This window comes from Marmota monax, unplaced genomic scaffold (genome assembly GCF_021218885.2).
Source record: "Marmota monax isolate L192 unplaced genomic scaffold, Marmota_monax_Labrador192_F-V1.1 WCK01_AAM20220418_F8-fsc00254, whole genome shotgun sequence".
Lineage (NCBI taxonomy): Eukaryota > Metazoa > Chordata > Mammalia > Rodentia > Sciuridae > Marmota > Marmota monax.
This window is the reverse complement of record NW_026694584.1, coordinates 465,567-478,874: the sequence shown is the minus strand read 5'-3', so window position 1 is coordinate 478,874 and position 13,308 is coordinate 465,567. Positions and strand designations below refer to the sequence as shown.

At 50.3% G+C, this 13,308-nt stretch overlaps 1 protein-coding gene across 1 annotated transcript; it reads right to left on the bottom strand.

The window, feature by feature from the left end:
* Positions 1-10,874: 10,874 nt before the first annotated feature.
* On the bottom strand, positions 10,875-12,110 carry Txndc2 (thioredoxin domain containing 2). The gene has a single exon (XM_046421452.2). The coding sequence runs from the start codon at positions 12,108-12,110 to the stop codon at positions 10,875-10,877; it is 1,236 nt and encodes a 411-aa protein (XP_046277408.2).
* Positions 12,111-13,308: the final 1,198 nt, after the last annotated feature.

Genomic DNA, 13,308 nt, shown 5'->3' with positions numbered 1-13,308 from the left:
AGCTGTCTACACGGTGGAAACCAGGAGCTCGTGCTGAGGCCTTCCACTGAACACCACACAGTTCATCCTAGCACCCCCCCCCTTCCTTTCTGTACCTCCTCTCTCCAGTAAGGACCCTTGGGTCACTCTCAGTAGATGTCCCTATTTGTTCAGTCATCACATGCACCCAGGCCATTGAGGGCTGCTGACCCACACCTCTGTTTGTATTTCACTTTACAGCAGACAATGGAAACACCATCCCACTATCACTTTGGTTAGAGCTTCTCTTTGTTCCTAATACAGCTCAGTCCAGTGGCTGCTTTTGGAACTTGGCGATGCCCCCTCCCCTGTTCTATCTGCTTTGGAGTGGGTGAAGTGTCAGCTGGGCTAAGAGCATCAGCCGGCTCTAAGCATTAGTATAGGTAGCACTTCCCCTGGGGGGACATGCCTCCCGTCCCCACTACCTATTCTCACTGGTACCTTTGTCCCCTGTTCAACCCAACACTTGTACGTGTCCAGTATCACTTGTCTCTAGTTTACTCTTACATTTCTTGTCACAAATGAGCAGATCATGTGAGCTTTCTTATATTACCCTCGTTTTTCTTGAAGGGTAGAACATTATACTTTCTTCACCTTGCTTTGTTTCACTAAACATATCTTGGAAATCACTCCATACCCATTCATGGGGTGCTTCCCCATTCTTTTTTGGAACTGTGTAGTACTCCATGGTGTGGATGCTATTCAACTGTTTCCCTGTGTATTGACATTTAGGTTGTTTCCAATTTTATAATAACAGTCAATGAATAGGTTGTCCAAACCCCAGGTCACCCACACGGTTACCCAGTGTCCTGCCCCCAACTCACATCCCTGGTCACATGGAGAGTTCTGTATAGCTGGCTGGAAGAGGGGGAAAGAACACGGTTTGGTTGACAGAAGGGTTCACTCAATACACAGATGCAAGATGAAAACACTCGTCTTCTAGTCCCTAGGTCCCCTGCAAGGCTCCCTGTTGAGCAATGAATAACCAGGTGCCTGTGTGTTTTCATTCTGTTGGAGGCATGTCTGCAAGGCAGGTTCCCAGAGGGGCGTCTGACAGATGAGCAGCTGTGCAGATTCAGGTACTCATGAATTCCCTTCCTTTGTGCTGTGTGTTTCTGAGTCTGCCCTTCAGAACAACCCACCTACTATGCTACGCCCAAGGGAAGAAAAGTTCATCAGGCCTTACAGCAGAACGGTAAATGAAGATTCCCACCCATTCCACATGAACACACAGGATTTGTCTTTGGAATAGAATAGGGGGCAACATGAAGTTCAAAAAGCAGCCACTGGACTGAGCTGTATTACAAAACACAAGCACCCTGTCCTTCTGCCTGAGCCTTAATAATTTGCTGCAGCAGGTTGTGATACTGCTGTTTGGTAGCTGCAATGGCACTGCCACTTGGTGAGTGTGTGCTACTCCAGCACCAGGACCTGCAAGCAGTGGGAACAGGACACCCCTGGACCCTCTGGGAGGTGCTAGTCTTAGTGGTGCCATATTGCTTGGGTGCACTGTTTTGGCCCAGGGGTGGGAGCGGTTTCAGAGGCTCCTACTCAGCCTTCCTCACTCAGCCTTCCTCACTACAGTGGCTCTGAGGCTGAGTTCCTCAGGTCCAAGAGCATGACCGCTGGGTGGCCACGGAGGGCCCACGGCAAGCAGGAAAGCACATGACTGGCCAGGTCTCTAAGCTGGTGGGGTGAGGCATGCAGATGGCATGTCAGAACGGCAGGTGTCGATGCCAACTGAGTCCCTCTGCCAATAGCCCTTGAAAAGTCTGGACATTCCCTGTGTTTATTATTATTTTATTAATATTATTTTGTTAATAATTTGTTATTTAGGATTTATCAGCCACATTGCTTTTGGACCTCCCTCTGGGGACTTGGCCATCTCCTCAGTTAAAGAGCTTGGAATGTGAAGACTGGTCCTGGCCAGAATGGAGCAAGGAATGTGGCTTTTCATTGGCTCATCAAGCCTCGGCCTCCTGCTTCTCTGAACACTCTCTGTTTCATAGACCCAGGGCCAGCTCCAGGCCATCTCTCACAGTAACTGTGAGATGCCTGCTGCCCAAATGCCACCTTGCAATCTCTTCTATTCCTTAGGTTTTGGCTTAACACCTCTGTGACCCTAAAAGTCAGGGGGATTTCTCCACCAGCAAACAAGTCACTAGACACCAGCTGGTGACAGCGTCAGACCCCACAGGTGGAGCGCTCACTCCCTAGAACTGCCCCTACCAGGTGCCCAATCAGGCTGCCTTGCCCTGCTTCTGACAGACCAGCTGTCCATCAGGGTTCCGTGACTCCCTCTTGGGTGCAGTTATTTGCTTGGGCAGCTCACAGAACTCAGGGAGGCACTGAATAAAGGACATTGCAAAGGATAGCCATGAGGCACTGCACAGGGTGAGGTGGGGAGAAGGGCACAGGGCTCCCACGCCCTCTCCAGGTGCATCACCCTCCGGAAACTTCCATGGTCAACTCTCCGGATGTGCTCTGAACCCTCTCCTTGGGGGTTTATGGAGACTTTACTGCACAGGGGTAGCCGGCTTGGGAAGATTCCTAACCACCCCTTCCTGGGGGTATGGGGCGAGAAGCCCTGGAGCGAGGAGGTCTTGTGGCCTACTATCTGAGCTCCAGGGGCCAGCCTGGGGGCAGTTACAAGCCAAGAACCAAGAGACACATACATATGTATAAACTTTACCTGAAAGCCAAGAAACCGTCTCCTGGGAGAGAAGGAGCAAGTGTGCTCCAAGGTGGCACTCGGGTGCTGAGTCTGGGGAGGAGCAGACCTAGTCACAGCGACACCAGGATGACCCGGCCCTGCACATACCTAGCCCCACTCACCATGGTTGTCCCAGTTACGTCTCCTCCACTGCCCACGCCTCTCCCCGTCAACTCAACCCACACTCTTCTCTCCATGCCCAGAACCAGTTGGACTTTTATACCCACTGATTGGCCCATCAATTTCAGCAACTTCTGTAGCCACCTCCTGGTTTCCTGTCCTGTGTCTCCTTCTTTTTCTTCTTCTTCTTTTTTTATTTTATTTTATTTTTTGGTACAGGAGATTGAATCCAGGGGCACTTAACCACTGAACCACATCCCCAGCCTTTTTTATCTTTTATTTAGAGACAGGGTCTTGCTGAGCTGCTAAGGGCCTTGCTAAGTGCTGAGGCTGGCTTTGAACTCATGATCCTCCTGCCTCAGCCTCCCCAGCCACTGGGATGACAGGTGTGGGCCACGGCTCTGCGTCTCCTTCTTGCTGCTTCTCTCTCAGCACAACAGGCTTCCTCTGCTGGCTACAGCAGGAGAGACCGCTACTCAAAGACCTCTCATTCCCCCAGCCCTTCGGCTCAACTTTGGACTGAGAAACTAATGTGACTCCATTTTTAAAAATAAATAAATAACAGCAGCTTCTACCTCAAGGCCTGTCCTAAGGAAGGGGGCGTGACCCTTATTCTTGGAAAAACCCACAGAGCACTCCTAAGCACATACCCACCCTGCTGAGTTGTTTGTCTGTAAATAACAGGAGAGGTCTGAGGCGCCAGGTGTCCCTGACTCAGTTAGGCTAGGTGAGGACCCATAGCAACCCCCCTAGCAACCTCCAATCAGCATGAGACAGGGAAAATACCTGGGATGCCAGATGACCCCCAAGTAGTTTATGGTGGTTGGTAACATGTTGGGAAACCATGTAGTTTAGCACGTACACCCCTCGTGGCCTAAACCAATCAGTTCAAACAAATCCCCCTTTTGTACTAACCAATCACCCCTACCCAACTTGTCCCCACCATTGAATGTGCTAATCAATGTTAAGAGTTGTTGTTTGACTTTCCCTCGGTATGGAATGATTTGCTGTGTGATTTTGTGACACATAGAGTATCCCCCCCAAATCTATAAAATCTCACTGAACAAAGGTCCAGGACTCACTCCCCAGGACCGCTGCGTCGGGAACGGTTATGAGTCCAGGCTCGAGCTTGCAATAAAGACTCTTGTGTGCTTGCATCGGATTTGGCTCCTGGAGGTCTATTGGGGTCCCATGTATCTGGCATAACAGGACATGTTCACTTGACTTGTTGGAGAGGAGTCTAATTTCAACCCAAGGCGACAAATAAGGCATCTCAAGATCTTGGCTTAAGCAAGTCGATAAAATATAAGAGTCCTAAGAACTAGTAATTAATTTGTTCACTTTAATTCAGAGTAGCTTTTCAGTTCCATGTGTGCTGCTCTCAGCTTTCCCAGGGGACAGCCCATGAGCTGTGCTCCCAGCAGCCACTCACAGGCGGTGGGCAGGCCCCGTGGTCACCCATCAGGCTTCCTCACCTGCAACCCACCCTCCTCTGTTCAGTCTGAACATCTAAAACAATTGGATGTGGCATCTGAGCCACTTGTGATGAATCCTGCTCTTTTTTTTTAGCACATAAGGAAAGAATAAGACCACAGTGGCCTGAGGGGATGACAGTTGATGGGAACTCACAGCTGTCAACATCATTTTAGCATTTTTATGCTGGACTCATACCTACAATATATGAAAATAGCAATCCAAAATGAAGTCAGGTTATAATGTGAATTTACAAATATATTTTTAAAAAAGTCTCAGATGCCAAAACAAAATCCACTCCAAGGTAAATGTGTTATTTTTCCTAAGTACAGCAAGTGCTTGCAAAGGCACTAAGTATGGGCATGAGCCCTTTACTTTCCTGTGCTTATTTCATACAGAGTTTTACTTGAGTGATTCAACTCTGATAAATTCCTGCCTAAATTTCTTAACTTCAGCTGGTTCCTGTTGAATCTGTAATTAAAGTTGTTATTTTTAAAAAGAAGGAAGGAAGGATCTTTTTTTTAATATTTATTTTTTAGTTGTAGTTGGACACAATACCTTTATTTTATTTATTTTTATGTGGTGCTGAGGATTGAATCCAGGGCCTCTCATGTGCTAGGGGAACATTCTACAAAAAATATATATATCTGCCAAAAATCACAATAGAATCTTACAGCATACTATAGCCCCCAGCCCTGGAAGGGAGGCTCTTTACTGTATGAGTGAGTCCAGGCTCCAAGGTCTCATGGGCCAAGTGCCAGGTTGTCTCTGGGTTTGCACTCTAACTTTCCTTTGCACCTTTGTGTCACCCTTGTTTTTTTTTTGGTTAATTTCCATCTCCATAGAATGTAGGCTGTAGTTCAAATTAATTAGGGATAGGAACCCAGGGAGGGAATCATAGAAATCCATTCATGATGAACTCCAGTGATTCAGTGGCTTCTGGTAGCAAGGAGCTACTCCACAGGCCAGCCGGCAGCAAGAGAGTCTTTGTGAGGCGTTCCCTGGGAGGCAGCCACACCTGCCCTCCCTAGATAAGGATTGTCAGCTCACTGGCAACTTCCTCCTCGCTCTTGCTGAGGTCAGCAACAGATACTGACCTCTGAGTCATTGGACTCAAGTCCAGCTTTGCCTCTGGACCAAGGCTCTGTGGTGTTCCTGGGGCAAAGGAGACAGAAGCAGCTGGCTTCCCACCCTTCCTCAAGACTCCCAGGACAGAGTGTCTCCAGTGATCACTGTCCCTCACTCAGGGGTCCTGAGAAAGCACCCAGATCACAGGACCTCACAGAGGAGAGCAACTCTGCTCTTCCCCATTCTTCCCCACGCAGCTCACCCTCAAAACTGCCACCTTCACCTAAAAAAGCTCCTCAACTTGCAAGACTTTTTGTTTGTTTTAGTATTTTTTTTAGTTGTTGATAGACCTTTATTTTTATTTATTTCTATGCGGTGCTGAGAATCCATCCCAGTGCCTCACACATGCCAGCCAAGTGCGTTACTGCTGAGCCCAGCCCCAGCCCCTCACTAGAAGTGCCACACTTCTGGCCAGTGCACAGCAGGAGGATTCCATTTTCTCTTAGTTTTCACAATTACCCTTTCTCCACTCCAATCCCTGTCTGTCTGACCAACTTTAGCTTCTTTGCATTACCATTTCTATGATCAACATTTTAGTTTTCAAATAATTCCTCGTGTCTCCATTCTGGAATTTGAAAATCTCGAGTTCCCAACCCTTCAAGCCACAGCCTTGGGTGGTACTGACCACACTGCCTAGAGCCAAACATTTGCCACCGTTGTGCTGGCACTTCTTACCACAGTGTTGAAAGGTCTTGTGGGCCAAGTGCCAGGTTGTCTCTGGGTTTGCACCTTGGGGTCACCTTGTTTTTTAGTTAATTTCCATCTCCATAGAATGTGAGCTGCAGTAGGTCACAGTTCCCTTACAAGTTCTGGGAAGCAAAAAATATATATATCTGCCAAAAATCACAATAGAATCTTACAGCATACTATAGCCCCCGAGTGCTTGCGGGATACAACTGAGTTGAAATAACCACTTCTGCCTCGATGGGACAGAAGTGCTGACCGTGGAGGAAGTGGCCTATGTGGAACCCTGCTGTTAAAGCAAATGGGGCTTATTTCAAGACAGTAAGTTTCAAAAGCATCGCTAGAGGGGACCCACAGCTGTCCTCCCTGTTCACAGCCTCTGTGGCCCTGTGGCCTCCGATCTTCCCTGATGCTCGCTACACACTGGGGCTGGTTTGGGTCTTGGAAGTGTGGTCCAGTGCAGTGGGGCTGAGATGGAAGAACCCGGTCCTGGAAGGTGGAGGAGTCATATGCATGCAGCTCGAGGAGGGGATGGAATTCTGGTCTCGTAAGATGAGTTACTTCTCAGGGGAGCAAGGTCACCCCGTGCTTGGTCCCTTCTTCATGAGGCAGTTTCTCTTCCTGCTCCTCTCTCATTCTGTGACAGCAGAGCCTGAACAGGTGGTGGCCCCTGATTTTGCACTCCCAGACTCTCAAACTGTGAGCTAAATAAATCTCTTTTCTTTACAAAGAAGCCAGTGTCAGGTATTCTATTAGAGCAAACAAACTAATATGACATTTCATATTCCCCTTTGACTCACAAGCCATGTGCCACTTTTAGTGGAAGTCACTTGTTAGCATAAGATAATTGATCATTTGAATAAGGCACAAGCCTTTAGTTCTAAGGCTGCACACATACAGACTCAAGGAAGTTAGATTGGATCAGAGTATAATGAGAGGGTGTGTTAAAAGGAATGTGATAAATACCCAGCCTGTTAATGGGTCTGGTTTTCCACTGTGACTTATAAGTGGGGAGAAGGTGATTCTGATGGCATCACTAGTGCAGCCTCTTGGTCTAATGAAGGGAGGCCACATGCCATTTCCTGAGATCAATATGCTTGTGTGCATGGCTGCTCTTCCTCCCACTGCCCACAGAAATCCCTCCGCTCCTGTGGCTTTGAGGGTCTGACAGGCTCCAGGCCCTGCAGTGGGGTTACGGTTGCTGTTGATTGTTTGTGGTGCTGGGGATCAAACCAGGGCCTAACCTGTGCTGGGCCAGCACCTACTCCTGGACCACACCCCAGCACCGCAGGGTATACTATTAGAGCAAACAAACTAACAGGATGTTTCATATTCTCCTTTGACTCACAAGCCATATTAGCGTCACTTAGCATGGGTGTCAGCAGGAGCAGCAAATGAGAGGTGGAAAACATCTGAGTCCGGCTGGTGCCATCTGAGTACCTTTGGCCATCCCTTAGGCTCTCCAATTCCACTCTCTCTGAAGCAGGTTCAAGCTGGGCTTCTGCGTGACCAAAGCATGGTAAACCACCTACTTAGTGACACCTGTGTCACACAAAGTCCACCTCCACGCAGGAGAGCCACCTTTGACTTGGTCTCCATTCCTAGACCATTTATAGTCTGAGGGCAACAAACACAGAGACTCTGCCTGACATGGCCCTGGGAGGTGTGGCCTGGGGCTGGAGTGTGGCCAGGGCTAGGTGCTGGCCCTCCGTCCACGTGCCCAGGCTCCGGCTCCTGTCCTCCCCAGAGAGGCCTCCTCTAGGTCGTGTCTATTCCCCAGCAGGATCTCTCCAGCTGGAGTCTCCACAGCTCTCCATTAGTTTTCTTTTTTTATTTTTTTAATTATATAAGTAAGTAGAAAAAACAAAAATCAGAGTGAAAAATCATCCATACACACAGACTTCTTATAGAAGTCAGGGAAGCCATAGTTTGGGCTTCAAAGCACACTGGGCAGCAAGCCTTGCTCATATCAGGAATAACGTGAGTCCTGACCCTGCAGGGACACAGGCAGTCTTGTGGAGTTGGGGCAGCAGCAGGGAGGATGTTTCTGCAGGAGCTGGCGGCTCATCACTGAGAAGCAATTCTGTGTCTGCCCCGGCCCCATGCTCTGCTACCAGGAGACAAAGGGGGCACATCTGTGAGTCCTACTAGTGGTGAGATCCCAGAGGACACAGGCCCAGCCCTGCCCCAGGGCCTTGTGTGGACCCCCTTGGCAGTGCTATTCCAAAATGAGGAACCCACACTGGAGGAGGAGATGCTGAGGAGAAGATGGCCAGTTCCCAGTGTGTCCGTCGGCTTTCCGTTGCTTCGACCGAATACCCGAGGTAGTCAACTCTTTTTTCTGTTTAATTTTTTAAACTTATTTATTTTTTTTATGTGGTGCTGAGGATCCATCTAGATAAGCACTCTGCCAGTGAGCTCCAACCCCAGCCCCTGACGTTAATAATACTCTTAAATCTCTTCTCAATGGCAACCACAAAATTTGGGGGATTTTTGATGTCATTGTCCAAAACATTACTTAGCAATCTAGATATTGATAACAATGACTTTGAATCTAGGGTCCCAGAAAGTCATTGCTTGGTGTATGTCACCAATGTCAGATTTCGGGGTCCCTGATCCTTCAGATTGCATAGTTTGAAGGTGTGGGCTCACCAGTGGCCAGACTGGGCTCTGGTGGCATGGGTGGAGCCAACTCATGAATGTCTGGGCCCCTGTGTCGAAGCTGGCAGAATCAAGGAGCTTGTTGCTCTGAGGGAAAGCAGGAGCAAGTCACAGTGTAAAGTCAGAGGAAGCTCCCTCCCCAGAAGGAGTCCGTCTACTGGATGGAATCTGGACTCTTCCCACTGAGAAGACCTTCTCCATCCTGGCGCTGGCTTCTCCCCACGATCACTGGCCTGAGTGGCCGTGTGAAGACTCTTCTGGGCCCGGCATCAGCATCTGCTTGGGCACAGCATCTGTGGTTCAGCATCTCATACTTAAGGCCTCAGAGAGACGTTTCACCCAGGGAGTTAGTTCAGGAACAGCGGGGCTCCTCCTCCGCATCCTGAAGCTTGTTCAATTCAGGTAATGACATCTGGGTGCTGCTGAATTTCCATCTTCTCTCCTGTTGGTCAAGAAGCTCAGAACAAAATCGGTCCCTCGATCTGAGCTCTGACACCAGCCCTCAGAGTGGACGTGGTATTCACTGAAGCTTCTAATTTCCTCTTACTAGTTCGCTGGCCTTATCATTAGCCCTTTTTGCAGATCATTCCAAATCTTTTTTGGAACGAGGGCCAAGTGTAAAGGGTATTTGGTTCGCTGTTAATGGAGCAAAGGAGGCCTAACTCTGAGGTATCTCTGAGGTGGCCAGGGCAGGCCCACAGCCAGGGGAGGTCCACGGCCAGGCGAGGCCCACAGCCAGGCAATGGGCAGCACCACTAGCATCTTCCCCAGAGATTGCCACCCACCTGGATAAACAAAGTCGCCCACAGCTCTGTGACAGATGTCCCCTTCATGGAGTGTGCTGCCCCTCAGTCCCTAGGATTGATTGGTTCAAATAAAGCAAACCTCTGATTGCCAGATCTTTGCATTTTTTCAAGCAAATCTAAAAATTTCTATTTTAGAGGAAATCCTGGTCTTTACAGTGTTGGCCATAAATTCATATTTTTAAAAACATTTGGACCAGCATAAAAGAGAACAGTGGCTGCTGGGTGGGGTGAGGGGAAACGGGAGTGACTGTTCAGTGGGAACAGAGCTCAGTCACACAAGGTAAGGTCACCTGCCTGGAGTGGGCAGTGTGGGGTCGGCCACTAGGACTTTGTTCAGAGGGCAGATCGGCTCAGGTGTTCATGTTACAATAACAAAAAGCAAAGGAAACCGAGGCCACTCTGGAGGGGGCGGGTGGCAGGTGTGAGCACTTGGCCAGACTCCTCCAGCTGCCCAGGGTCAGCGTGAGCAGTTCCTGGTACATCAATCGTGCCTCAGTGAAGCTGTTCAAAAAATAACCAGCCACTCTGGACCAAGCCAACACCTGTGGTCCAGACCTGGGCCTTTGGGATTGGAGACACCTGGGATTAGAAATCAGGAACCAGTAACCAGGGAGACAAGGCAGGAACTTTGCCACCAGGGCATTGATGTCATAATGACACCAAGGACAGGGGAACGTGAGACTCTGAGAAAACCCAAGTTTTGAGCTCTGTCTCAGATCTTTAAGCATGGATTAGTAAAGGGAGCCCTGGCCTGAAATCTGGGGACAGCCTCAGCTGCAGGCAGCTCCTCGGCACTCCCAGCATAAGACGTGTGGCTAGCCAAGGCACCGGTCTCTTCCAAACTCTTTATTTCCAAAAGTCTTTTATCAGAATCCCCAAAGGTATGCGAGCCCACAAGAAAAGACCTTTCCACTCATCTTTTAGTCCTATTCTCCTACAAAGGAGTTACCTAAGTTCCCAATGTTGCTGCAAAAAATGAGCAGAATTTTCAAAGGCAAATGGAAAAATAAAACTGAGATTGAAAATGAGGGGACACTGGGGCTCTCGATGTCCACCCACGGAATCTCTGTCTTCAGCTCTCCCCTCAGCAAGAAGCTCACTACGGGCTTCAATGCCTTGAGCTGTGGAAAGGGTGACACTCCTGTCAGAGCAGTGCCATTCACACATACACTTTGGTTACACTTGGTTTGTAAATCAAACAACAACAACAACAACAACAAAATCACAAGCTGTAAACTGCCGGCTGTTGACAGTGTTCTCGAAATATATGGTCACTTTAATTCTGCAATGGCTGCCTCGAGTTTTTCTATCAGGGCCCCACTGAACTCGCCCACCTTCTCCTCCTTCTTATAAAACTGGAAGGTTGGCAGGGAGAAAACCTCAAAATCCTTCACCAGCTCCTCGCAGACGTCGATGTCCACCTCCAGGAACACCACATCCTTGTGCCTCAGGGACAGGGCATGGAAGAGCGGCCGGATATGCCTGCAAGGCCCACACCAGGTGGCCGAGAATTCCACGGCCACCAGCCGCTCGCCGGCCGTCATGAGCACCTCCTGGAGGTCCTCCTTGTCCAAGATCACTTTCACCAAGTCCTCGTCCAGGGGCTCTGGCGCCTTGTCCTCGGGCTCAGAGAGGTTGTCGTCCTTCTGCAGGAGGGCTTCCTCTGAGGGCTCGGGGACATCACCCTGCTCGGGCTGCGTGGTTTCCTCTAAAGAGGCAGGGACACTGCCCAACATGGGCTGGAAGGTTTCCTCTATTGACTTGGGGGCCATTCCCACTGTGGCTTCAGTGGCTTCTTCTAAGGACTTGGGGACACTGCCCACCCTGGGCTGGAAGGCTTGTCCGAAGGCCTTGGAGATGATGCCCAGCCTGGACTGGGTGGCTTGTCCGAAGGACTTGGGGGCCTTCCCCACTCTGGCATGGATGGCTTCGTCTAGGGACTTGGGGGAGTCCCCCTTCCTGGGCTGGGTGCCCTTCTCGGAGGCCTGCAGACTGTGGCCCTGCAGGGGCTCTGTGATGTTGGCTGGGGCCTTGGGGGGGTTCCTGAGCTTGAGCTGCATGGCTTTCGCCAGGAGCTTGGGGGTGCTGCCTGGCTTGGGCTGGGCAGGGTCTGCAGGGGACTTGGGAATGCTCCCCTGTTTGGGGAGCACAGTTTTGGCTGTGGTCTTAGAGAACTGCGGAGACTGGGGGTTTTTTGCTGAGAACCTGGGGAGGTCACTGCTCTGCTGCAGGCTCTGAGACCTTTCTGTGGCGAGCTGGAGTGCGTGATTGACCCCAGGGACAAAGGTCTTCTCCTTGGCCTTGGCTGTGTCCAAGAACCCTGGGACCCGAAGAGCCCCTTTGTTGGGCAGAACCTGTAATGGGCTTTCTGAACAACAACAACAACAAAAAAAGTAGATAGATAAAGTGAAAAATGTGAAAGAAGAAGCTACCCCGAGGAAGGCTGCTGCCCTTCCCAGGCCCTCCGTCGGGTCTGGTGAATGAGGTGCTGATGCCAATGACGTCATTCAACAGAAAGCCGAGCAGCTTGGGAGGACTGGGTCTTTGGCTACTTTTTTGTTTTAATGACAACTTTCCTCTTGGTTGACAATGCCACCTCCTCCCCAAGGACACGTCTCCAAGGTGGCCCTCTTCCATCCCCCTTACCATTGCCATCATCCTCAGCGGTTTCTTCTCGATCGTCCGATCTCCTTTGAGACTCTTCTGCGGCTCTGGATGGAACACTTTCCATTTCCGGCCCCTGCCTCCGCCCCTCCTGACCCTTCGCAGAGGCCTCATGGTGAGGGGTGCCCTGCCCCTCTGCCCTGCTATCCATACGGGCACTGGAGTGCCAGGGCCATGTCTGCCCAGCCCGCATGTTACAGCTGGATTTCCCACTCAGGGTCCCCACAGTGACACCCGCAGTCCCCTGCTGGCTGGGTGCAGGGCCTGGCCACACTGTGCCTGAGACATTGTAACAGGCCACTGAGGTAAGTGCCATTATGATCAGCACTTTACAAAGAGGAAGCAGCCTTGCAGTGTGTGGCTTGCCCAAGGTCACACACCTAGGGTGGAGGGCAAGTTCCAAGCTCACACTCTGAACTGCTGCTCAGGGCTATTCATGTCCTGTCCAGTCTGGTGGTGTGAACCCACTTTCCTAAGATCTCTGTCCAGGATTGCCCAGATTTAGTTTTCTCTTCATGATTTACTCATTGTATTAGTCTGTTTTCAATTACTATAATAAAACACCTGAGGTAGGGTATTTTATAAAGTAAAGACATTGATTTGGCTCACAGTTCTGGGAGTTCAAGGGTATAGTGCCATATCAGCTCAGCTCCAGTGAGAGCCCGATGGCAGATGGAATCACAATGGTAGGGTACCAAGCAAGAGGGAGAGATCACATGGTCAGGAAGCCAGAGCATGAGGAGGAGCCTGCTCTTCTGTAACAACCACCTTGTGAGAAGCAGCTCAGGCTCCCAGCAGCACTGCTGTATTCTTCTGCGGCAGCACCCGTGGCGTGACCAGCTCCCACGAGGCTCTGCTTCAGGAGGAGACCACCACTCTGGGAGCCAAGCTTCTGACGCAGGAGCCTTTGGAGGACAAACCACACACAAAAGCGCAGCACCACCTGTGGCTGTGGCCAATGTGTCCCCTTGTGGCCACGGAGGCTCTTCCAGAGTGCCCAGGACAGGTCCAGCTCCTGCCAGAGCCTTTCCCCACCCTCCA

Coding starts and splice junctions, on each gene's coding strand:
- Txndc2 (XM_046421452.2), bottom strand. CDS start 12,110: ATGACGTCATTGGCATCAGCACCTCATTCACCAGACCCGACGGAGGGC.